This window comes from Protopterus annectens, chromosome 4.part0 (genome assembly GCF_019279795.1).
Source record: "Protopterus annectens isolate FY-2018-M chromosome 4.part0, PAN1.0, whole genome shotgun sequence".
NCBI classification, from domain to species: Eukaryota; Metazoa; Chordata; order Ceratodontiformes; family Protopteridae; genus Protopterus; species Protopterus annectens.
Window position 1 is genome coordinate 410,608,018 of NC_056733.1, and position 23,474 is coordinate 410,631,491.

The following is a 23,474-nucleotide window of genomic DNA, read 5'->3' on the forward strand; positions in this document are numbered from 1 at the left end:
AACGTGTGGTAGAACCTCTCAGTCAAGGACTAGGTCTTGCAGCACTGTTATGTCAGTGTCAAGAGGTTCCTCTGCATCCAGTCAGTCTCATCATTGGTGCAACTCAGCATCAAGTTCATATGCCAGTACTTGCTCATGATCCATGGGACCATCGCCTGCACTATCCTTAGGGAATGCTATGTTTGACACCTTAAAAATGTAACTGAAATTTTGAACATCAGAAGACAGACAGTACTCACCCAGAAGTCACTTTTCAGAGAGGTCCAATGCTCTTATTTTTCCCTCTGTCTGAAAACAGTAAACAGACTGTGAAGATAGGTGAAGGCTGCCAGCCTAGCCAGACAGAATTCTGTAGATAATTCTGTCATTTGTAAATATTAATGTAAGCCACAGGCTTGTTCTCTTAAATGTGAAAAGACTGCATTGGATATTGAACTGCAAAAATGTAACAACAGTGCACTTTGCTGTAAGAAAGCTAAGCCAAGCATTTTATGACTGTTTTTGATGTCAAAATCTGGAGCTGATATGTCTAGAGGGAGGCATCCTGCCTATTGTTTTAAAACCAAAGTTAATGGCTAGAATTTGCATGTATAAATGTCCTTTATTGCTCTGGTTTCTGACCAGGAGTAAAAAATGTAAATGTAGTTTCTGTTAGCCTGGGAACACCAGAGAAGTGTGAAGAATAATGGCATGTAAAGCAGCTCTGTGTAATCAATTTAAAGAGAGAGGGAATCAAAGAGCTCTGAGCATTTATCTTAAGAACATCCAACATCACCAGCACTGTCTTGCTCTAGATGTAGGTTATTAACTGTGTTTCCTCTTAGATATAGCTAGAAAATAGGAAGATTAGACTAGTGTGTTTTCTGTGATGTCAGAACTTTTCTACGGTATTATTTAAGTATTTATCTGTAATCTCTGAACTCTTGACTGCCACTGTGTAGTAAGAAGTACTGTTTTGCTCTAGATGTAAGTTATTTTAGAACTGTGTTTTTTCTCTTAGATATAGCTAGGAAATAGATGATAATAATAAATTAGACTAGTTTGTTTTCTGTGATGTCAGAGCTTTTCTACAGTATTATTTAAGTATTTCTCTGTGAACTCTGAAGTCTTGACTGCCACTGTGTAGTAAGAAGTATTGTCTTGTGTTTTTATTATTTATTATTAAATATTTTTAAACCTTTCATCTGTGGCTGCTTTGTGTAGAGATAATTTAAGCTCTAAGAGTACATTGCATATATATATAGTGATACTGTACCAAGTCACTCTGATAAGCCTTGACTGTTCTGTCACACTTACCATTTGGATAACAATATTGCACAGTAATAATTGGACATCATTTCAGAAGGGCCTTTGAGTAGTTGATATTAGTGGATGGTGGCAGCTGGTACTACCTTTTAGACTGGGCAGAAAAGGGGCACAGCCGGAGAACATGTGCCAGCCTTCCCCAGGAGTGTCTGTGTGGTTGTATATAACCCTTATCTCAAAGTGTGTGTGTATCAGCTACTTAGGCAGTGACACAAAGCACTGGTTGGACAGAGAGGGTGCTGGAGATTTTAGCTTGCCCACTAGGCTGAGATCTGGACCCTATAGCTGTGCCATTAGGGAGTCTTATTGGGGACCTGGAGAGAAAGGGAGAAACCAGCCCCAGACTGACTGTGATCTCTGTGTGCTCTTAAGGGAAATTGTACTTTACTGTATTTGTATTTATTATCCTTTCCCTAGATGGACGCCCCTCACTGGTGTTAGTGGTGAGGATTGAAGCTCCTTGATTGCTGGGCCAGGGCACGGACGTCACACCGGCAATAGCAGGGAAAACACATGCGTGCAAAGGACTTTTTTTCACAAGGAAACTAATTATTTTTTCTGTACACAGTTACATTTGTAAATACTCTGTTTTTGATACTGCAATGAAACAATCACAGTATAGCCCTAAACATGTTTCATAACAACTGTTATTCTAAACTTTAATAAAAGCCTGCAAGTATAACTACCACTGACCCTCAACACTGTACAAATGATGACTACAACTACATTATGAAAAAAAAATACTGATTTGTGGTAGAAATGTTTGATGCACAGTGCAAGCTGACCATGCATCACTCAGCATACCCCAAAAGTAACATTGCATGTATCAGTTTCTAGCTTTACACTGCCATGAAGTGAATGATATGGCCAACAGTTGAGGACTTGATGCTGCCTTTTTACCTGCATGGATATATACTAAGCACAAGCCTGATGGAGGGGTTGCCATGCTACTATCATCAGCTGGCCACCTTCACTATCGTCACTAATGGGTAAAATGATAGAGGGAGCTGTGCTGTCATGATACTTGACTGAATGGGCCTGTTCAGCACCAGACTAGTACATAATCATGTTGTGCAGAATGCAGTAGGAGGTAAACTTCCTGCACGCCGTAGCAGGATCATACTGAAGGGCACCCCCAGACTTGTTCAGGTAATGAAAATGGGCTTTGAGCAGACCAAACACTCAGTCAATGACTCTCCATATCTGGGACAGGGCAGTGTTGTAGTTCTCCTCAGCAACTCTTTGAGGGCTGTGGACAGGTGTCATTAGCCACATTTGAGTGGGTAGCCTGTGTCACCTAGAAAACAAAATAGTGAGGGGACAGATAACAAAAAAGGGAGGGTGACTACTCAGTATTACCTACAGCACTGTATAACTAAAAAAATTACTATACTTATAAACAGTATTAATAGTTTGTACTACTTACTAGGCCACCATGATTAATCCTACCAAGCAGGAAAAGGTAGTGCAGTAAACTTGTGTGTCAAATATGGGAATCCTGGGCACTGCCAGGATGCTAGGTACACATGGTGATGCACCCTTATGCATCACACTTCCTGGCAGTTGATGGAATGGTAGCACATCTTGTTCTGGTAATACTCTTCCAGTGGCCCAGATGGGGCCTAATAGCAACTTGGGTACAATATATTGTACCACAGACCTCAGGAAAGCATGCCATTCCATAGAAAGCACTCATGGTATTGGCTTGGTCCTGAGGTGACACTAATAAATAGATATACTGATCAACATGTGCCAAGAGAATTTTGAGGAACTGCTGAAGTATCCTTGAGGCGGAAGCCTGTGAGGTGCCTAACCTATCCCCAGTATTTCTCTGGAAGGTTTCTGTGACAAGTGTGGTAAAGGCTATACATACCTTGGTATCCACAGGTATAGGAAGGCCATGAGTTCCCCAAGTTCCCATTTGTGGCCTTACAAATTCAACTAAGTCTTTATTATATGCTGATCCACTGTAAACCTGACCAAGATTTCCTGATTAGCACAGTTCAGATAGATTATCCTTTGGTCTATATCTATGCTTTCTCACATGGCAAGCACCACTGAGCACACCTAGTTTTCATGTGACCAAAACAAGCACCTCAGAATGGGAGATGACTAAGCTAGCAGTGAATGCAAGCATCTTCAGGGGCTTGCAAGGTGGCTAGAAAAGGCATGGCTCTGCTTTTTATAAGCCTTATGCACACTTGTGCATAGAAAACAACTATGAATAGTACAAAACAGAAAGAGTTCATTATTTGCATAATATGTCACAGATTTTTCACATATTTCTCATCTAAATCACATTATTACCTAATTTGCATAAGATTTTCTCAAACTGGTGTAAATCGCTGTACATAAGCACAGCTACTCTCTTTGAATTGAGCCTTCCCTGTCTTTAAACACAGCCTGCACAAATACCCAATATGCCTAAGAGTAACGACTGCAAGTACTACTCTAAATACATGTTAATGCTTGTACTAGATCTACTGAAAGCAAAAAAGAAAAACAAAAACAAAAAAACATTCCAACCATTCTAAGTATGCATCAGTGATCATAGTGAATGTACTTAGCTAAACTCATCAGTGATCATAGTGAATGTACTTGGCTAAACTCTGCCAGTACAGTCCACCATAATTTGTTTATGTGGTCCATTCAAAAGAATGATACTACATTAGGTACCATTTTGTCCTAGTGGTTGTATGTATATCTTGATTTCATGACAGTGGATATGTCTAATCACATGTGAAGCTACACTATGTACTATGTGTTATATATGTGTTACATATGTTGTGTCATGTATAAAGTTATGTTCAGTATTTTTTGTATTTTTGTGTGACTCTCAGGCTGTGCCTGAAGAGTCTTTTGGACCAGTCAGTCTCCTGGTAATCAAAAGAAGTAAAGGTATGAATGAAACTAATTAGCACAGCTGAGAGTCAGTAAGTATCAGGTATCCAGCAGGAGGCAATCTAGGCAGTTGTCTAGGGTCTGGTGCTAGCTGGTGGGACCGAGACCCATAAAAATTATAAAAAAGAGAAGAAAAAGTAAAAGAAACTGTCCTACTCCTACCCACATCTCCCAACCCTGTCTACTGTTTGGCTGTTCTGTTTTGCCATCTAAAAAGCTCCAGGGAAGTCTCTCACTCTCTCTCTCTCTCTCTCTCTCTCTCTCTCTTTCTCTCCTTCACTGGCTCAAATGTAGTGTCAATGAGAGAATACTTTCTGTAGCTTATTCACTTTAAAGACAGAATAGCATGTTTGGACAGTTAGGCGTGTGTGTGTGTGTGTGTGTGTGTGTGTGTGTGTGTGTGTGTGTGTGTGTGTGTGTGTGTGTGTGTGTAATGTTTACCTGCAAGTGCCATTCTCAAACAAACTGAGCAGACCTGCACTATGAACTGAGCCCAGATCTGGAGATCAGAAGTCTTCTGCTGTCAAATGCCCTGTGCTTGAATGATGGATCAGAAGTCCTGTGCTGTCCTGTGCGTGAACAAACATACTGTTAAAACATTCCAGTAAATCACTAAGGATTCCAGCCAGTCAGTAATGCCAGTCATTAGAGTTTCACAATTCTTGTTATTTAGAAACTGCACATGAGTATCTTTCATATTTCATTCAATATTTATGCGTTTATGTCTTTTTTAAATCTGTTTTATTAACATGCCAGGGTTTTAACCAGGCAACCCAATTTTTCACAGACAACTCAAGAGCACTGGCTGATTAAGTGACTTGCTCAGAATTAAGCATTAGGCAAACGGAAGTAGAAAGTGACAAGCCCAGAGCTCTTGACTACAGGAGCAGCTTATTAAGAGCTTGTAACCTTAATCCTTTGTACTAATGACCAGACCTTCATTAATAGGTTCATAGGTTCATACTAGGCTATCTGCCCTAGGGCATTTATAAGCCTAGCCAGAGTGTGTTTGGCTTTCGCCACCCATTTTAAATTAATTTTGCTATGCCCTTTTTCGAGGTTAGTATACTGTGCCTCTGTCTAACAGTGACACAGAAGTGATACCCGGGGTAAACCTACGATCTCCCATCCACTCATCAAGATTCCTCTTGAAGAGAGTCAATGAGGGACTCTGCCTAACCTGGACTGGGATTTTATTCCAGAGTGAAGGGAGCCTCTGGGTTATGAATCTGTCCCTCCAGCATGTCCTATCTATTTCAGTGCTGAGGTTCAAGTCTCTCGAGCACGTAGCTCGATGGGATTTGGATTTTCTGAGGTGCAGCATGTCCATTAATTCCGGGTTGGACATGGCTTTATACATCAGGCACAGATCGCCTCTGAGCAGGCGGTATGCCACTGAGTAGAGCTGGAGTTTCTTTAACCGGGCAGCATATGGCATCTGTTTGAGCCCTTTGATCCTCTTGGTGAGGTACTTTTGGGGTCTTTCCAGTTGCTGCAGGTGTCTGGTAAGGTACATCCCAAAAGGGGCATTGTACTCAATTATGGGCCTGATGAGAGATGAGTAAAGAGGCACGATGACCTCCCCTGATCTAGATGTGAATCCCTTCATGATTAGGTGGGCTATATAAACTGTTTTTCTAACCACTTTGGCCACGTGGTTGTCAAATGAGAGATTGCTATCAACTTGGTTCCCCAGGTCCCTAATTACTTCTTCCGTACTTAATGGATTACCACCTATGTGGTAATTTGTGGGCACTTTGTTTTTGCCAAAGGGGATGACTATACACTTTTTGGCGTTTAGCTTGAGGCCATGGCTCTGGCACCAATTGTCTGTTTCTATGAGGCCCATTTGGAGGATGCTTGTGTCGGCTGGAGAGTCGATTATGGTGCCCAGTTTGCAGTCATCTGCGAACTTGGTCAGCCACAGTCCTTCCATGTTGGTCTGTACCTCCGAGAAATATATACTGAACAAGAGAGGTCCCAGGACTGAGCCTTGTGGGACGCCACTTGTAACTGGTTTGGAGTCTGACATGGCTCCAGCAATTCTAACCATGTGGGTTCTGTCCTTGAGCCAGTTTGCAACCCATCTAGTGACATAGGGGTTTATATTTAAGCTGGTGAGCTTATCTATAATGCCCGAGTGGGGTATTGTATTGAAGGCTTTTGCGAGGTCCAGGTAGGCTGTGTGGACCACCTTCCCCTCGTCAATGGCCTTGGTGACTGTTTCAAAGAAATCGACCAGGTTTAAGAGGCAGGATCTGCCCTTAACAAAGCCGAACTGGGTAGGATCCAGTGTCTGTAGGTCCCCAATATCTTTATTTATGAGGTCCATGATGATCCTTTCCATAGCTTTGCAGACCAAGCTAGTCAGGCTTATGGGGCGATAGTTTCCAGGATCCGTTGAGGCACCACCTTTGTGGAGAGGGACCACTGTTGCTGTACGCCACTCTTTGGGTACATATCCTGTAGTAAGGCTGAGACTGAACAGTAGTTTTAGATTTGGGTTTAGCTCTTCTTGGAGTTCATGTAGGACGCAGCCCAGGACACCATCTGGTCCCATTGATGCTGTGTTTTTTGCTTTGGAGAGGGCGGCTCTTACCTGAGCATCTGAGATGTCAGGGGGGCAGCACTCTGCTGGGATAGATATTTGCCCTTTTGGTGGGGGGAGGAGAAGTTTGCGCTGAACCTGTCAGCTAGGCTGTTGGCAATGTCTGTGGGTTCTGTGTATTTTTTTGTCATTTTGGACTAATTCTGAGCATATCTGAGCATTCTTCATTCTCTTCATAGCTATCCTTACTTCCTCCTTGCTAATCATGATTCACTATCCCTACATCATCCAACCTTCTCTCCCTCTCATTCTCTTCATTCCTTAACCCCTCAAAGTACTCTTTCCATCTCCTCAACACACTCTCCTCACTTGTCAGTATGTTTCCCTCATTATCCTTTATCACCTTTACCTGCTGCACATCTTTCCTAGCTTGGTCCCTATGTCTAGCCAATCGGTACAGGTCCTTTTCTCCCTCCTTAGTGTCCATCCTTTCATACAACTCTTCATATGCCTTATCCTTCGCCACCTCTCTCTTTGCCATGCACCTCATCTCCTTATACTCCTGTCTACTTTCTTCATCTCTCTGACAATCCCACTTCTTCTTTGCCAACCTCTTTGCCTGTATACTCTTCTGTACTTTCTCATTCCACCACCATGTCTCCTTGTCGTCCTTCCTCTGTCCCGATGTGATACCAAGCACTTTTCTAGCCATCTCCCTTACTAGCTCTGCTGTTGTTACCCAGCTATTTGGTAACTCTTCACTGCCACCCAGTGCCTGTCTTAACTCATCCCTGAACTCCACCTCACAATTACCCTTTTTCAATTTCCACCATTTGATTCACTTATAAACTTGTCATGTGAGCCTCATAAACCTACACCACAGTCCTTCACTAATCACGACAACATTTCTTATACTGAGGCTGTAAACAAACCACTCCCAAAGCCTCGTAGAAATAAGCTGAAGTCTCAACAAAAATCAGGCCACTTATGCACTCAGTATCCTCATGCATTTCTCCCATAAAGAGTCACCCTAAGCAAAAACACTCCCAATCTACCATTGTAAACCACAGCAATGATAAAAATGTTTTAATACTAGGTGACTCTATTGTCAGGCACACTGACTCATCACTCACAAGGCTGGACACAGAGAGGCTTACAGTGAGATGTATTTTAGGCACCAGGATATCTGATATTACAAGGGCCCTGAGGACCATAACTCTTGACAAATATGACTATAACATAGTAGTAGTACATGTAAAACTGAATGACTTGAGAAGAAAAATCTGAGGGACATGCAAGCAAAGAGACACATCAGAACTTTCCATTCATATTACAAATGCAGATACGACACTAGTCCTGAGAGGTATCCTACCTTTGCCTTGAATGATGCCTATATAGAAAGAAAAGGTTATTGGCTTCATTGATTGGTTAAGCAGCTGCTATCATTCCATTTAGGTCTAATATGTGTCATCAAAGGATGAGATGCTCAAAAGTCCAGCTTGCTTCTGTAAGGATGGCTTATACCTCTTGTTCCAAGGCTTCCACACACTGGCTAAAGCTCTGCTGATTCCAGTGCCATTTTTAGTCAGAGTCCAGTTGATGGACATTCAAATAAAGTTAGCATATCACTCTTGAAATTGGATCAAATTAAGGTGGTTCTCCTCAATGGCAGAAGTCTAAATAATAAACTGCCTAATTTTGAAGCACTCCTGCTTTTGGAAAACATCCATGTATGTGTACTTAGTGAAACTTGATTTAAATGTAGTAAGAGCATTTCTTGTATACCAGAGTTTTGCACTTTTCATGCCTTTACAGCCAATGGCAACTGTGGTGGAGTCTCCTTATTGGTCAAGGAACAGAGTACTTCCAGACAGATCCTTAGTGATCCACACACTTAAAACACTGAACTTCAGATCATTCCAGATATGAGTAAATATCTGCAAATGACTTGTTACAGAAACCCTTTTCTGTATGTGGGTGAGCATGTGACATTCCTCAGTGTTCTAAATTATCTCCTATTAGCAAAAGCTGCATTATTTTGGGTGGCCTTACAACCATCCTAGATATTTACAAACCTGTCAGCCCTGCAAGTGTCATCTGCAGAACCATGGTGATTATGATAATTGACCTCATAAACAATATCAAAATCTTGTTACTTGATTTCCAACAGTCTGACTTTGTGAAGGTTAGATCCTGTCTACTGAATCTGGTAAACTTCTTTGAATGGGTTACAAAGGCTGTAGTACTCATGGTGTATCTTGATCTGACCAAGTTCTTTGACACCGCTCTCTATGCTGACATCATACAGAAACTAAATGCTTTAAATATTGACCCATATGTGATAAGATGGATATCAAACTAGCTGAAAGACATAAATCACACAGTCCAGGTTGCAAGTGCCTCATCAAAAAGTACAAAAGTGACCATTGGTGTCCTTCGGGACTCAGTGCTGGGACCTATGCTTTTTAGCATTTACTTCTCAGATCACCAAGCACAGATCCAGGACATCTGGCTAAGAAAGTCTGCAGAGAACTGCAGACTGGGAGTTGTTGTTAAGTCATCCACTCCTTAGTAAATTCTTGGTGTATTACGATGGGCTCAAACTAAATGCTAAAAAGTGTAATATCATTAATTTTGGTAGACAACTGCCTCTCTTTTGACCATCATGTGACAATGGTTGTCAGGAAATATTTTATTTAGCAGAGCTAATTGCCAAAGGAATATTGTCCGGGTCTAAAGAGATAATTACTCCCTTACACCCAGCATTGTTCAGACCAATTATTGAGTACAATACCCCTTTGGGATGTTATCTCACCAAACATGTCAAATGATTAGAAAGACTCCCAAAGATTCCTAACCAAAAAGATCAGAGGCCTAAAGTCTTTAATCTACCAAGAGAGGCTTGAATCTCTGTCCCTTTATTCACTGTCTTGCAGATGTTTGAGGGGAGATCTATGTCTCACTTACCATGCCATTAGAAATTCAATTGTCTTGGACCACCTGTATCTCTGCAACTCCAATATCCCCATCAATACTAGAACTAGTAAACTAAATCTTCAAAAACAAATAAAGAAAATGCGGTAGAAGGATAAGTTTATAATCTAGCATCTCCCAGATCTCTGGAATAAATTACCCCTGCATGTTAAACAGTGAAATGCACTATCTTCCTTTAAACATAGCCTATATGACTGGATGGGTAGCTACACATTTACTCCAGGACTGACTGTTATAACTCTCTGGTGAAAAGAGGAGCGGCATGAGGGAAGTTATGAATGGTCATAAGACTTAGTGGCTTTAGAATATCTATGAAATCAACAGCTAGTATTCTTTAATTCTTGTGATTAGTGTATATTGTAAATTTGTTGTTTGTTTATAGAAAGCTATACTGTTTGTTTACAGATCAATCTCATCCGTAATCCCTCACTTTTTCTTATTATATAGAGGATTACAATCAGGTTTCCAATCATTACCAACTTATTCTGTGTTCAAGACATGGATGCAAGAAATTTACCTTGACAGCCATTTTGAGAATATATAATAAAGGGTCCGACTGGTAAGACTCAATCATAGTTCTTTATAGTGCATGGAAATTTATCTTCTCCAAGTACTACCAGTTACAGAAAAAGAGTGTGGAAACTTTAAGTGTTTTACTGGCTTTCAATGCATTTGAAAGTCACTAAAACACATCAGAGCTGTCTGACAGCAAGCAGAAACAAAGTATCTCTCTAAATAATGGAGAGCTTTAAAAGTTAATAGAGATTTCATTCTGCCACACTTTTTGTTTACAAGTATGGCACAGTGAAGTTTTAACAGATTTTAAAAGCTGTTTTACCTTCTGCTGCTCCTCTTTGCCAACCAACATGCTTCATTTGTTTATTCCTAGTGTAAGGCACAATCTTAACAGCAACAAATGCTTGTTACACACTTTTCTGAGATCAGAAACGTGCTTAACAAGCTTGCCTTATTCCAAATACTGGAGCTTAATTCCAGTACTTCATGGACTACATATATTTTTTCTTGTATTATGATCTATTGTACTAACTTCAGTTATTCTCTCACTTTGTACTACGTTAATGCTCTTTTACCCTTGTAAATTGGGAGCACATGCAAACTGGATGGACTATATTCCTTGACCTAGTTTGTACGTTTGTCTGAGTAATAGGATACAGTTCTTATCACCATCAATGCATATCAGGTCTACTTCCATGTTATTTTTCTTCTTAAATGCATACTGCTTTTGCATAATTATTACCATATTTCACAGCTCTCATCTATCCAGATTTTCACAGAATGTCCAGATTTTTGCCTCATAGTTTTGGTGTTTTCCTCATAAAATTTGTGTTTTTTCTGGCAAGTCACTGAGATGATCCAAGGACTGGAGTCAGTAAATAATGACATGCATTGGAGTTTCAGACTTCAGTGGTCGATGCAGTGGTGCAGTGGTTAATGATGTCTCACAGCAAGAGGTTCTCCGGTTCGATTCTCGGCTGGGGTGCCTTCTGTGTGGAGTTTGAATGTTCTCCCTCTGTTCACGTGGGTTTCCTCCAGGTAGTCCGGTTTCCCCCCACATTCTAAAGACATGCGTCTGGAGTGTTTCTCCCCGGGATCTGTCCTAGTCAGACTTTCCCGGTCAACAAATTTTAAATAAATAAATAAAAAATATCCTTCTGAAAATGCTTGTTAACACAAATTCTGTTATTCTGATGACTTTCTAAGTTTATTGGAATGATATTTAAAATCTGTCCCTATTTTTGGGCCTTTGTCTCTCCATTATATCAGCCTTTGTCCAGATTTCTTGCACTAAGAGGTAGGGAGGTATAGGTTCATAGGTTTATCGGTGTGTACTAGGCTAATGGCCCTGGGGCCTTTACAAGCCTAGCCATAGGATTACCCTGGCATCATGCTACCCGACCTTAGTTCCTAGTACCTCTGTCGAGTAGAACCACTGTTATTATCCCCAGGGTGACTTTTCTATTTCCCATCCACTCATCAAGATTTCTCTTGAAGAGGGTCAGCGAGGTGTGCTGCTTGACATGTATGGGACGTTTATTCCATAGCATGGACAGTCTCTGGATTATGAACCTGTCCCTCCAGTACATTCTGTTGATTGTGGTAATGAGGCTGAGGTCTCTGGAGCATGTGGTGTGAAGAGACTGAGATTTCTTTAGATTTAACATTTCTAATAGAGCTGGGTCAGACATGGCTTTGTAAGTCAAGCAGAGATCACCTCTAAGTAGGCAATAGGAGACAGAGAATAGTTGGAGTTTTTTGAGTCTGTCCATATAGGACAAGTGTTTCAGGCCTAGTATCCTCTTTGTGAGGTATTTTTGTGGCCTCTCCAGTTGTTGCAGGTGTCTAGTGAGGTACATGCCAAATGGGGCATTGTACTTAATGACTGGCCTAATGAGGGAAGAGTAAAGGGAGACAATGACCTCTTTCTTCCTGGATGCAAAACCCTTAGTAATGAGATGAGCCATACAGAATGACTTTTTGACCATAGTGGCAATGTGGTGATCAAAAGAGAGGTTTTTGTCAACCTGTGTTCCCAGATCTCTTATAATTTTTTATTTATTTTATTTTACATTTGTTGACCGGGCTAGTCTAGCTGGATACATGTCCATTTTCAGGGGAGGCCCGGGGAGAAAAGCTCCAAGACATACAAAGAAATATAAAAGTCATAATAGATCAAATTAAAAAATACAAAAGTCATAACAGATCAAACTTAAAACTACAATTGTAATAAAAACATGTATTTTTTTATATATATTCAAATACAATAATAAGTGAGGATAACATTAGCAGTAAGCATCAATGGGTAATGTACAAGAGATGGTCAATATGCAGTATATACATAAATTTTATTTGCAATAATATGGTATTTTGCTGCTCTAGGGTAATATTATGAGTTTCAGGGTAATTATTAGCTTAAAAGGAAAGAAGTTAGTCAGGGTTAGTACAGGTGCATAGCCAGTGTGTCTTAAGAAATAGCTTTAGTTTCTTTTTAAAGAGTGAAAGAGAAATTTGAGTTGTAAGTTCAGTGGGTAGTAAATTCCATAGCTTTCCTACAGAGTTAGAGTACAGGGGGTCACCTGATGAGTTATTGGATCTTGAAATTTTGATCAGCAGCTTGTTTGAGGAGCGTAAGTTCTTGAGATTTTTGTAAGGTTTAATGATGGTAGAGAGTATTGGAGTGTTGGTGGGTTGATGCAGGGTCTTATGGACAATGGTGCGTTCAGTGAACTACCATCAATGTGGTAATTCATGGGAACCGGGTTTTTCCCAAAGGGGATAAGGACACATTTTTTGGCATTGAGCTTAAGGCCATGGTTCTGACACCAGTCGTTGGTCTCAGTGCGGCCATTATGTAGAATGTTAACATTACTTGGGGAGTAAATAATAGCTCCCAACTTGCAATCATCTGCAAACTTCAAGTGCAACCTTGATGAGTGGATGGGAAACCACAAATTTGTCCTAGGGGTTACACCTGTGTCACTCATTGACAGGGGTGACAGGTGTTGAGTGAGGTTTTTTTTTTTGGGGATAAACTCTTGGCTAGCCTTGTAAGGGCCCTAGTGCCATTAGTCTAGTAACCTCCTATGATCCTATGAGATACACTTACTAATGAGGTATAATGCTTGTGTATATACACAGACAAATACAGATTCATGTGTGTGTGTCCATGTATCAATCCATCCATGACCACCCACTTTTTTGGCTCAAGTGGTAGGGGTGTTACCACTGACATTCTAGAGCCATACCTCTCAGCTGTTCCTGATTTTCATGGATGTCCATGATTTTGATTAAAATCTTAGCTTTGTCCCTTTTACTCCTTCCTAAAACTGGCGACATTTGGAGGAAAGCTGGTGAATTACACTCAATAAATAATGACAATAGTTAGAGTTACAGAAGTCTTTTACTTCAGAAAATGTACATTAATTCATATTCTCTTATATTATCAATGTCTCAAGTTACTAATGTAAAATTGTCCCTTATTTTTCCTGGATTTGTCCCCTTAGTCTGTTGAAATGTGTCCCCAATTGCTTGAGAGATAGACTACAGCCAATGTTTACACAGGTGGTTAGTCCTGTCGCTTTAGTTGTTCTACACTCGCATACACACTCACACCTACATTAAATTTCAAGTGTCCAGTCCACCTACTGCATGTGTTTGGAATATGAGAGGAAAGGGGAGTACTCGGCGAAAACTCACAAGAACTCAGCCAAGGATCGAACCGTTAACCCAACCCCACGAATATATTATTATTTTTTTTTTTCAAAGAATGAACTCCACCCAAACTACGTCAACCAAAACAGCAAGCAGAGGTGGGGGTGTGGGTGCTACGTCACACGACCGGAAGCAGCTGAGTACAGCGTTGCACGAGGAACGTACGGAAGACAGCAAGTGTCGATTATACGTAAAGAGCGGAGTTATCTGTGTGAAGAAAGGTGACAACAACCCACTCAGTGACAATAAAGCATCGCTTGCAGCTAAGGATATGTGGGGTACCACCGGGACTTGGGAAGGACAGGCCTGTGGCGTAATAGAAAACTGGAAAACTGCTAAACTGCTGTGGTGGCGGTGTCCCTGAGGAGGAGTGTAGGACGACAGAGTCGAGCAGGGACACATCTGTTGAGAGGAAGGAGGGTCTCGCTGTGTGTACAGTACCACTGTAAAGAAGTGTGGTTTGGTGTAGGGGTAACGTGATAATTCTAATCGCCGTTTAAAATTCAATGGAAAAGGGATTTGAAAATAGGGGTAAGGCAGTCGTTATGTTTTGCACAAGTTGCTGAACTCTAGCATGTAACTGGTAGTTAACTGGATTAAGTTGGTTATGTTACATTAGTAATGGGTACACATCTGTTGCCCTAATAGAGAAGATTGATTTCTTTTACCGTCGGTAGTGTGAAAGGTGCTGCTTTTACAGGCGAATGTTGCAACTATAACCGTTGTGATAGTAGGCTTTCTTTCTTTGATAGTATGTTGTAATTTCGTCAAATTCTTTATTTCTCACTGTATGTTGATTAGTTTTCTAGAGTTTTATCACTTATTTTTTTCATTCTTGGTCTGAGTCTGCAGTTGTTGCTTTAAGATCAGAGTTGTAGCCATGTATACAAATAAAAACGGTTTTCTTTATTTAGGAAACGTAATGGTTTTCCATTGTTCTTATTTTATATTTGATTTAATGCTGCTATTTCACAATGTTCGCAGTTTTAAATGTCACAGATTTTGACCTAATGCTTAACAAGAAGTATTGCACCTGCTACAATGTCCCACCACACAGATTAATATAGTAAGCAGTACTTTTCTTTGTAGAATATGGGGGCTCTATCAGGCTTTGAAAATTTATACTGCAGGTACATTTCAGCCTGCAGCCATTGAAGATGGGTACACAGGCTGTTGAACAGTAGGCACCTTTAGAAAAAAACCTGGGCAGCTAATTGACATGTGATTAACTAAAAATCTTAATGCTGAATATCACGTGACTTTTCCCACTTCCAATTAGGATTCTGGATTACTGCTCAAAATGCAATTTTAAAAAGTGTGAGTGACCGCAATGATGTAAGTTATTGTCAAAGAAAGTGTAAAATATCTAGATGTTAGTTAAAGATATTTCAAAAGTCTGCCTCACTGTTATCTAAAATTTGCTTCTGATAAGGGGTGATATAACATTTAGGTTTTCTTTCTTTAAATGAATGGTACCACCAGGATTTGTCATTCCTGTATAGAATAGATGGATCATGTAAAGGAGTGAATCAAAACTTTGAATGTAGGTGCATACTTCCAAAGTAGGTACGTTTAAAGTGATCTGATACTGTAGTAGCTTCTAACTTGTAAGTGTGTGTGTTACATGGCATACACATACAAGAGATTTCTCCCCCACCCCATGTTCCATGGCGGGTTGTAGAGATGATGCAAACCTGTGGTCAAGCCATCAAATTTTTAAGTTTGAGTATGTTTATTTTGAAGTAAGCCATCAGATTTTATTTTGAAGTAAGCCATCGGATTTTGAGTATGTTTATGTTGAAGTAAGTTATCTTTGAGCTTTTCTGTTCCAATGAGCCACATTGAATTTTCAGTATCTACTTCAAGTTTATGTCTGTGTGGAAGTGAGTGTAAGGTCCAAGGACCAATCCATCTACCCGAAAAATAAATGAAAGGAAACTGTCCTGGACAGGTCACCACTTCAGTGCAGGGCATAATGTCATGCATGTAGATTCATCTAGGGTATCCTGGGAGTTTGCAGACTCTATATAGAGGGCATCCAAACTAGGAACCAAAACGAAGAACCAAGTACTGAGAGGCAGCAACTTTACCATTGCCCTACTGCTTCACCTGTTTTCTCTTTTCTGTAGTCTGCAGTACACTTCAACTAGTTGCTGTTTAATGAGATTCCCTTTTGGTAAGAACTGCAAAATAAATTAGCGTGTTGAGAATGCACATTGATATTTGATTTGTTTTGAAATGTTTTTAGATTGACTTGTTTAAATGACACACACATATTTCAGAATTATTTTATTACTCGTCTGATATATTTATGTTTTTTGTATGCATGCATTAATAAAACATGCTGCTGCGGTTTCTCCTGTGATGTAGAGTTTGCATGAGGGAAAGATGTTGTCTTTTGTGTGCTTGCATTGGAATTCTACAGTTAATTTTTAAGTGGTGTTGCTTCCCAGTATGGTTGTGAAGCTATTTATGAAATAACATTAGTGAAACTCATTCCATGGCTATTTTGAAGAGTAAGACCCGTGCTGCGTGGTATTTAAGTGCAACTGTTGAAGGTGACTTCAGTAAAAATGCAGGCTATAGAGTAGTGTAACCAAAGTATTGATGTTTATGGTAAACTGTAGTAATAGTTTCTATTTTGACTTATTGCTGCAGCCCCCCCCCCCCCCCCCAGACAGGCCATGTCCCCTGTTTGGCCCATTCATTCCTTCTCAGCCTGACCTCTAAAGGTACCTTGGAGGTACAGCACAGAGGCTGGAATCTCAGATATCACCAGCTGGAGGTTAGGCAAAAAGAGATTTTTCAGTGCTCTTAATAGATGTTGGTCAGAAGAAAAGAAGAGGTGTGCAATGCTAGGCTCCTCCAAGCTGCTTCAAGTATACACTTCCATACACTCATGATATTCAGCTGTAGTGTCAGCATTATTTTGCTTGGCCGATGTCCCCAAGTGAGTGCACTATAGGACCTTTCCCCAGCTGATACTCTAGCTGATTCCTCTTGCACAGTGGCTACAAGTTTCACTGCTGCAGTGTACTGCTTTTGTTTTCTTTCTTCTTTCTCGCTTTCTTTTTACAAATTCCAGTGGCCAGTGAAGTAGTTTGTCATCACTGCCTTCAATCATACTAGCAGAAAATGTCTTACTTTTATTTAAATAGAGAGAGAGGGGGAAATTAAAGAAAAAAACTACAGAAAACAGTGATCAGAAATTGAACTGTAAATCTGGAACGAAAAACATATAATAATTGAAGTATGTTTTAATTTTGTCAGTGGGGTAGAGTAGGTCCTTCCATGTTTGCTGATCTGACTTATGCCATGCACATTAGGCTGCTTAGTAAATAAAACATTCTTGGGCAGCTAAGTACCTTGATAGCTCTCCCTGTCCAGATGCCCACTGCCATGCTCATGTTTTGTTGAAATTCCAACAATCAGGCTGCTGTCAAAGTTTTTGAAGGCATTAACTCTGGGGTTCGGAGTCATTTTACCTTCATTGTCCTAAGCCTGCTCAGGGTCTCCTTTAGTGTTTACGATAATATTTTTGGTATTTTTATTCGGAAGGTTTCCAAAGTTGTGTTTTTTTTTTTTTTTTTTTTTTTTCTTGTTCTTTAGTATCTTGGATGAAGTCCAATTTCTAGTGGCAGTTTTTTTTTCACCTTTGGAATGAGGTGTTACAGTATAGTTTGGAGATGGGTGTTTAGTCTCTTGAACTTTTTCACTCTTTAATACTGTGAGTATATCTTTTTGTATATGTGTACGTGCAATATAGATGAGTATGTTTGTGTGATTTTACTACACTAAGGGCCTATACTGAGACTAATGTATTCCTTTAAAGTTAATTCATTTCTGCTGTATTGTTTCTTTGTATGAATATTTCTTAGTTCTTTGTATATGATACATATATTAAATGTGGATTCTTGTAATATAATCCTCTGGCAATTTGAGTAGAGGGTTAAGGCTGTGAGCATTGTTTAATATGGTACAGGGTTTGATGTCCTCATTTGCATAGGTTGTGACCTTGAGCAGATCCCTTAACCAAATATTGTTCTTGGGTCAAAACCAAAAGGCACCAAGGACCCATAGATACTGTATTTTAAAATACATTTTTTTTTGATGAAGTTATTTTAATAAGATGAAAGTGCTTAACATGTTTTATTTTGGATGATTGTATATATTTTTTATATTAAAATACAGTATCTGCGGTTCCTTGGTGCCTTTCTGTTTGGTTTATAGTTCAACTTGCACCAATTCACCTTATTGCTCTTGGGTCACCATGAAAAGGGATTGTGTCCAGTGGTTCTGCCTGGTAAAAAAAAAAACGTGTGAGAGGTTGACATAATGGTTGTGTTTACCTTATAGGCACAAGGTGCAGGCTTTGATTCTCACATGGGGTAATTGGCTAGGCTGAAAATAGCCAACAATGATAGTTAGCCTAGTAGTAATCTATGAATCTATTAAATGGGTTTTATTAGGGGTTGGCATAATGGTTAAGGTGCTTACCTCACAGGTACAAGGTCTTATTCCCACCTCTGAAGGAAATTGGCTAGGTTTAAAATGGCCCACAAGGGCAGCTAGCCTGTTACTTATGAAATTGTGTATGTAATGTCTGACTTTTTGTTTCATTTCTTCCATGCACAATTTTTACAATGTATATAATTCTCCAATGCTTTGTTTTAACTTTTCATGTTGTGACAAACGCAGAAAAATAAAAACCGTTTTTCCACTTTAGCACTTTCATTCATATTCAAGTGGCTGTTGTCATTTATCATAGGAAAGAAAGTTTTGTGTTAGATATTGTTGTTCTTTTAACCCTTTCTTTTTAAAAAAAAAATCGCTTTCTGGTTGTATTATATTTTGGCAGCTGGTTTCTTTCCTGATAGTGTTTTTTTTTTCCACAGGTGTACTTGTTGGAAGATTAGTACCCAAGACAGGATTGTGCAGTGCACAATCCCACAATGTGCTTTGCTTTGTAGAGATTTTTTTTCTTTGCCACTTAGAGATGGGAGATTCATTTACAGTTTTGTGTATTAAAAAATGTGAGTTTGGCACAGAAGATTCTGATGTTCTTTAGCCTTAAGACCTGCTCTTCCTGTGGTCTTGAGGACTTTAAAAGATCACGAAAGTTCTGCAGACTCTAACCTTAACTTATATGTTCAACCCCCCCCCCTTTTTTTCCTGCTAGACTGCATATGAACGGATTATCTTCTCCATTGTGTGGCTGTATACCATCGGCTGAGGCTGAATGTATGGAAGGCTATTTTTGTTTTAAGTAACAGAAAATTTCTATACCATCGGCTGAGGCTGAATGTATGGAAGGCTATTTTTGTTTTAAGTAACAGAAAATTTTTCAAGTGTCACTTTAGCCAGATGGCTGACTGTTTTTCAGATTTGTTATACTGCTTACAACATGCCTTTCCAAATGTCATAAAGACTTAGCACACCATTTGCTATAGCTACAGCTGCTTGTTTGTGAAGTACAACAGTGGATGATCTTTGTCCTCTCTCAACACATTCACAGGGCAAGGTAGATGTGATTTCTAAGTCCAGGTGTTCCTTTGGGGTCACGTTGTAAGGTGCATGTTATATAATGGAAGCCACCTAGGAGGGTTAGCTTGGGATTCTGCCCTGCTTTTACTGAAGATTGACTTCTTTTTTGCCATGTATGAAATTTATGTTCTTGCTATAATAAGAGTTGAAGTACATCCTGCCTTACTAATATACTACTTCCCCTGTCTTAGGATATAAAAAATCTTGCATGATCCAGTCAGTCCACTTCAGCTGTTGGCAGTAGGTGCTGCAGACATTAGTCATTTGCATGCCTTTAATATTTTCTCAGGCTCTAACTCTTTCCTGAAGTTCCATAATGCTTTGCACCACCCTTTCCTGGGATTCAGCTTGCACCCAAAAGGCAAACCCAGATTATTTTTTTTAAACACCTACATCATACCTGTGTCACTTAAGACAGAGGCACACATACATTAGTAGTAAAAAAAAAAAAAAAAATATATATATATATATATATATATATATATATATATATATATATATATATATATAATTTTTTTTTCCCTATTTACACACATTATACATTGCATCTTTTCATGTTTATAACAACTGTCTTTCAGGCCAGCATTACATAAATCATTCAATTTGTGCCTTCCCTTAAGCCTCACTCCTGTAGTCTGCATGTATTGCTCCCACATAATCCACTTATTTCTGTTATTTGCTCCTTTCTTTTTTGAAAGATCCCGCTTTCAGTTATTTTATCTCTTTACAATATTCATTACAGTTGATTTTTGATTTTCGTTTTCTCGTAATTGCTTTTTTAGCAGCCAACATAATTGAAGTTAATAAAGCTCTACAATGTTTAGGCGATTCAAGTCATGTGCTCCAGCTGAAAAGAATAATTTCCTTAGTTACACCATTTTGCTTTTCCAATAATACTCTGCATGAATTTTTTTTATCTGCAAGGGTTTTTTTTTAATCTGCTGACTTATTATGCCCCCAAACACGTTTCCAGTTTCTCTCTTCTTCCCCATCACACTTCCGATGTCTGCTATTTATTTGAAGTCTGCTTGGGTTATAAAAATACCTACGCAAACACTGCCAAGCAAAAATCCGAAACCTTCTGGATTTTGTTGAATGCAGGGAGGAAGTCTCTAACTTGTAGTCTAGACTTCTTGGCCTCCTTCCACTGTATTAACTTTCCATCTGTAGTTGTTTGCACCCTATACATTGGCTCCGTTGCCAGTTAGAAAAGTCTCTGCAACTTTATGAATATAATACTTTGTTTGGTGGTTATTGTCACTAGTATTATTGTTCTCCTTAATGATCTGCATCCAAAACTCCACTCTCTACGTATTTCTTGACCCCCCCCCCATCATAGTTTTCCACTTTTTAATTATAACCTTATGCTTAAGCCGTGGTGGTGCAGCGGTAGCATTGCCGCCTCATAGCAAGAGGTTTTTCCGTTCGATTCTCTGCTGGAGCGCCTTCTGTGTGGAGTCTGCATGTCCTCCCTGTGGTTGAGTGGCGTTCGCAAGACATGCGTGAATGGGCGTGCCTTCGTTGGAGGTTGGGTGTCGGGCTGGCACCTCTGCACCGTAAAAATCGACTGCCAATCAGCAGACCGGAGTTCTGCTGCGGTGACCCTACCCGGGAAAAGCCGAAAGAAAAACAACAATTATAACCTCCTGCTTGTGTTTATGTATATGAGTCTTAACTGTGGGGCTGTAAAGTATCCCAAAACCACCTTGTTCAATTGGGAGGATCTGGTTATACCACTGTTTCCCTCTTTCTCTCTCACATAAATTCCTTTCCTGTCTTTCAGGAGGTCTTTTTTTTTATTAATTATTTATTTATTACTATTGTTTTATTTATTTAACCTTTTGTTTACCGGGAAAGTCTGACTTGGAACAAAGCCAATTTTCAGTGGAGGCCCTGGGAGAAACGCTCCAGACACATGTCTTTGAAATGTGGGAGGAAACCACATGAATGCAGGGAGGACATGCAGACTCCACACAGAAGGAACTCCAGCTGAGAATCAAATAGGAGAACCTCTTGCTATGAGGCAACAACGCTACCGCTGCACCACTGCGCTGTCCAGCAGATTATCTATTACTGTTTGTTAACTGGATAAAGCCACTGCCCACATACCCACAAGTATGCCTGGACTACGTGTTAGGACTGTGTGGTTAAGTGACTTGTATAGAATTCCATAGTAGTCTTGCCATAGAGCCATTTGGCCATTATATTAGAAGTAATATGAACATTAAAGGCTAAGTTTATCTCCCAAGATTCAGCTTTTTTGCTGATGATTTGTTATTAACCTGTGCTGATATTGAAATGTCAGTCTTCTTTCGGCTGTTCCCGTTAGGGGACGCCACAGCGGATTGTCTGTTTCTATTTCTTCCTATCCTCTGCATCTTGCTCTGTCACACCAACCACTTGCATGTTGTCTCTCACCCCATTCATAAACCTTGTCTTAGGCTTACCTCTTACCTGGCATCTCCACACACGTATATTCTGTCTTAGTCCTGCTGACCTTCATTCCTCTCCTTTCTAGAGCACATCTCCACCTCTCCAGGGTATCCCCAACCTGTTCCCTACTCTCACTACATATCACAATGTCATCTGCAAACATCATAGTTCACGGGGACTCCTGTCTGATCTTGTCTGTCAACCTGTCCACCATTGCAAATAAGAAAGGGCTCAGAGCTGATCATGGATGTAATCATACCTCCACCTTAAACGCATCCATCACTCCTACCGCAGGTCTCACCTTCGTACATGTCCTGTACCACTCTTACATACTTCTCTGCCACTGTCTAGCTGTCTCCCTTCCCAGCTCTGTTGTAGTTACCCAGCTATTTGGTAACTCTTCACTGCCACCCAGTACTGTCTGAACTCCACCTTAAAATCACCCTTTTTCAACTTCCTCCATTTGATCCTTGGCACTGCCCTCACACTCTCCTTCTCTTCTTGATCACCAGCGTCATCCTACAGACGACCATCCTATGCTGCCACTTTCCCCTGCCACCAGTTTGGTCTCCAATCCCCTTCAGACTGGCCCTCCTGCATTGGATGTAATCCACCTGTTTGCCTCGTCTTCCACTGTTGTACATCACCCTGTGCTCTTCCGTCTTCTTAAATTACATATTCACCACAGCCATGTCTGTCCTTTTCCCAAAATCCATTACCGTCTGCCTTTCTGCATTCCTGTCCTTAACACCATACCTACCCATCGCTTCCTCATCCTCTCTGTTCCCTTCACCAACATGTCCATTGAAATCACTCCAGTCACCACTGTTTCACCCTTGGGTACACTCATCACCACTTCATCATCAGTAGACTGCTTAATTAGTACTCTCGTTTGAAATTTAATCATAACACAACTCGAACGCTTTTAATAAGCACAAGAGCTAGCACCAATTTAAGAACTTCTAAATACTTCAGCTGGGATAATACACACATTAAATTCTTCTTTGTTTTCATTGAGTCCAATCTTAAAAAGGCAATTTCGGTTAACTGTCAACATCTAAACCTAACAGACAATTGGACTAAACTGTTTTTATCATTTGAGGACAGTTTTAAAATTATAATAGTACCTACAATTCTTTTCATTAGTCTGTCATTAATTATCTCATCACTTCTAAAAACTATTAAAGAATCAATGACGTGTTACTAAAGTTTCTTTGGTACCCTAAAAGCCCAGAATATCCCTACAGTGGCACCCTGCAATTTCAGAAGAAGGTGGTATTGGATTTCCTAACCTTGGTTTATATATAAACGTAGTTATTAATGTAATACTCTTACAGATTAGTACTTCATATACATCGTCTTGGAAGTCAGTACATGAAAATATATTATTAAATAATAGTACTTGAAACCTCTTGTAATATAGGAATATTATTAAAAATAATTATGTATATACAGAATAACAAGCCGAAACTAGCATCTTTCCCCCTCATTAACCAGATATTACTGAATTTTAAAAGAC

The 23,474-nt window shown here is 39.9% G+C and overlaps 1 protein-coding gene across 1 annotated transcript in view; it reads left to right on the forward strand.

Moving 5' to 3' along the window:
- Positions 1 to 14,110: 14,110 nt before the first annotated feature.
- WSB2 (WD repeat and SOCS box containing 2) overlaps positions 14,111 to 23,474 on the forward strand; it is a 542,619-nt gene continuing 533,255 nt past the window's right edge. The window contains exon 1 of the mRNA XM_044068353.1: positions 14,111 to 14,509. Within this exon, the coding sequence (XP_043924288.1) occupies positions 14,485 to 14,509 (25 nt within the window). The 5' untranslated portion in view covers positions 14,111 to 14,484. The remainder of the gene's footprint in view (positions 14,510 to 23,474) is intronic.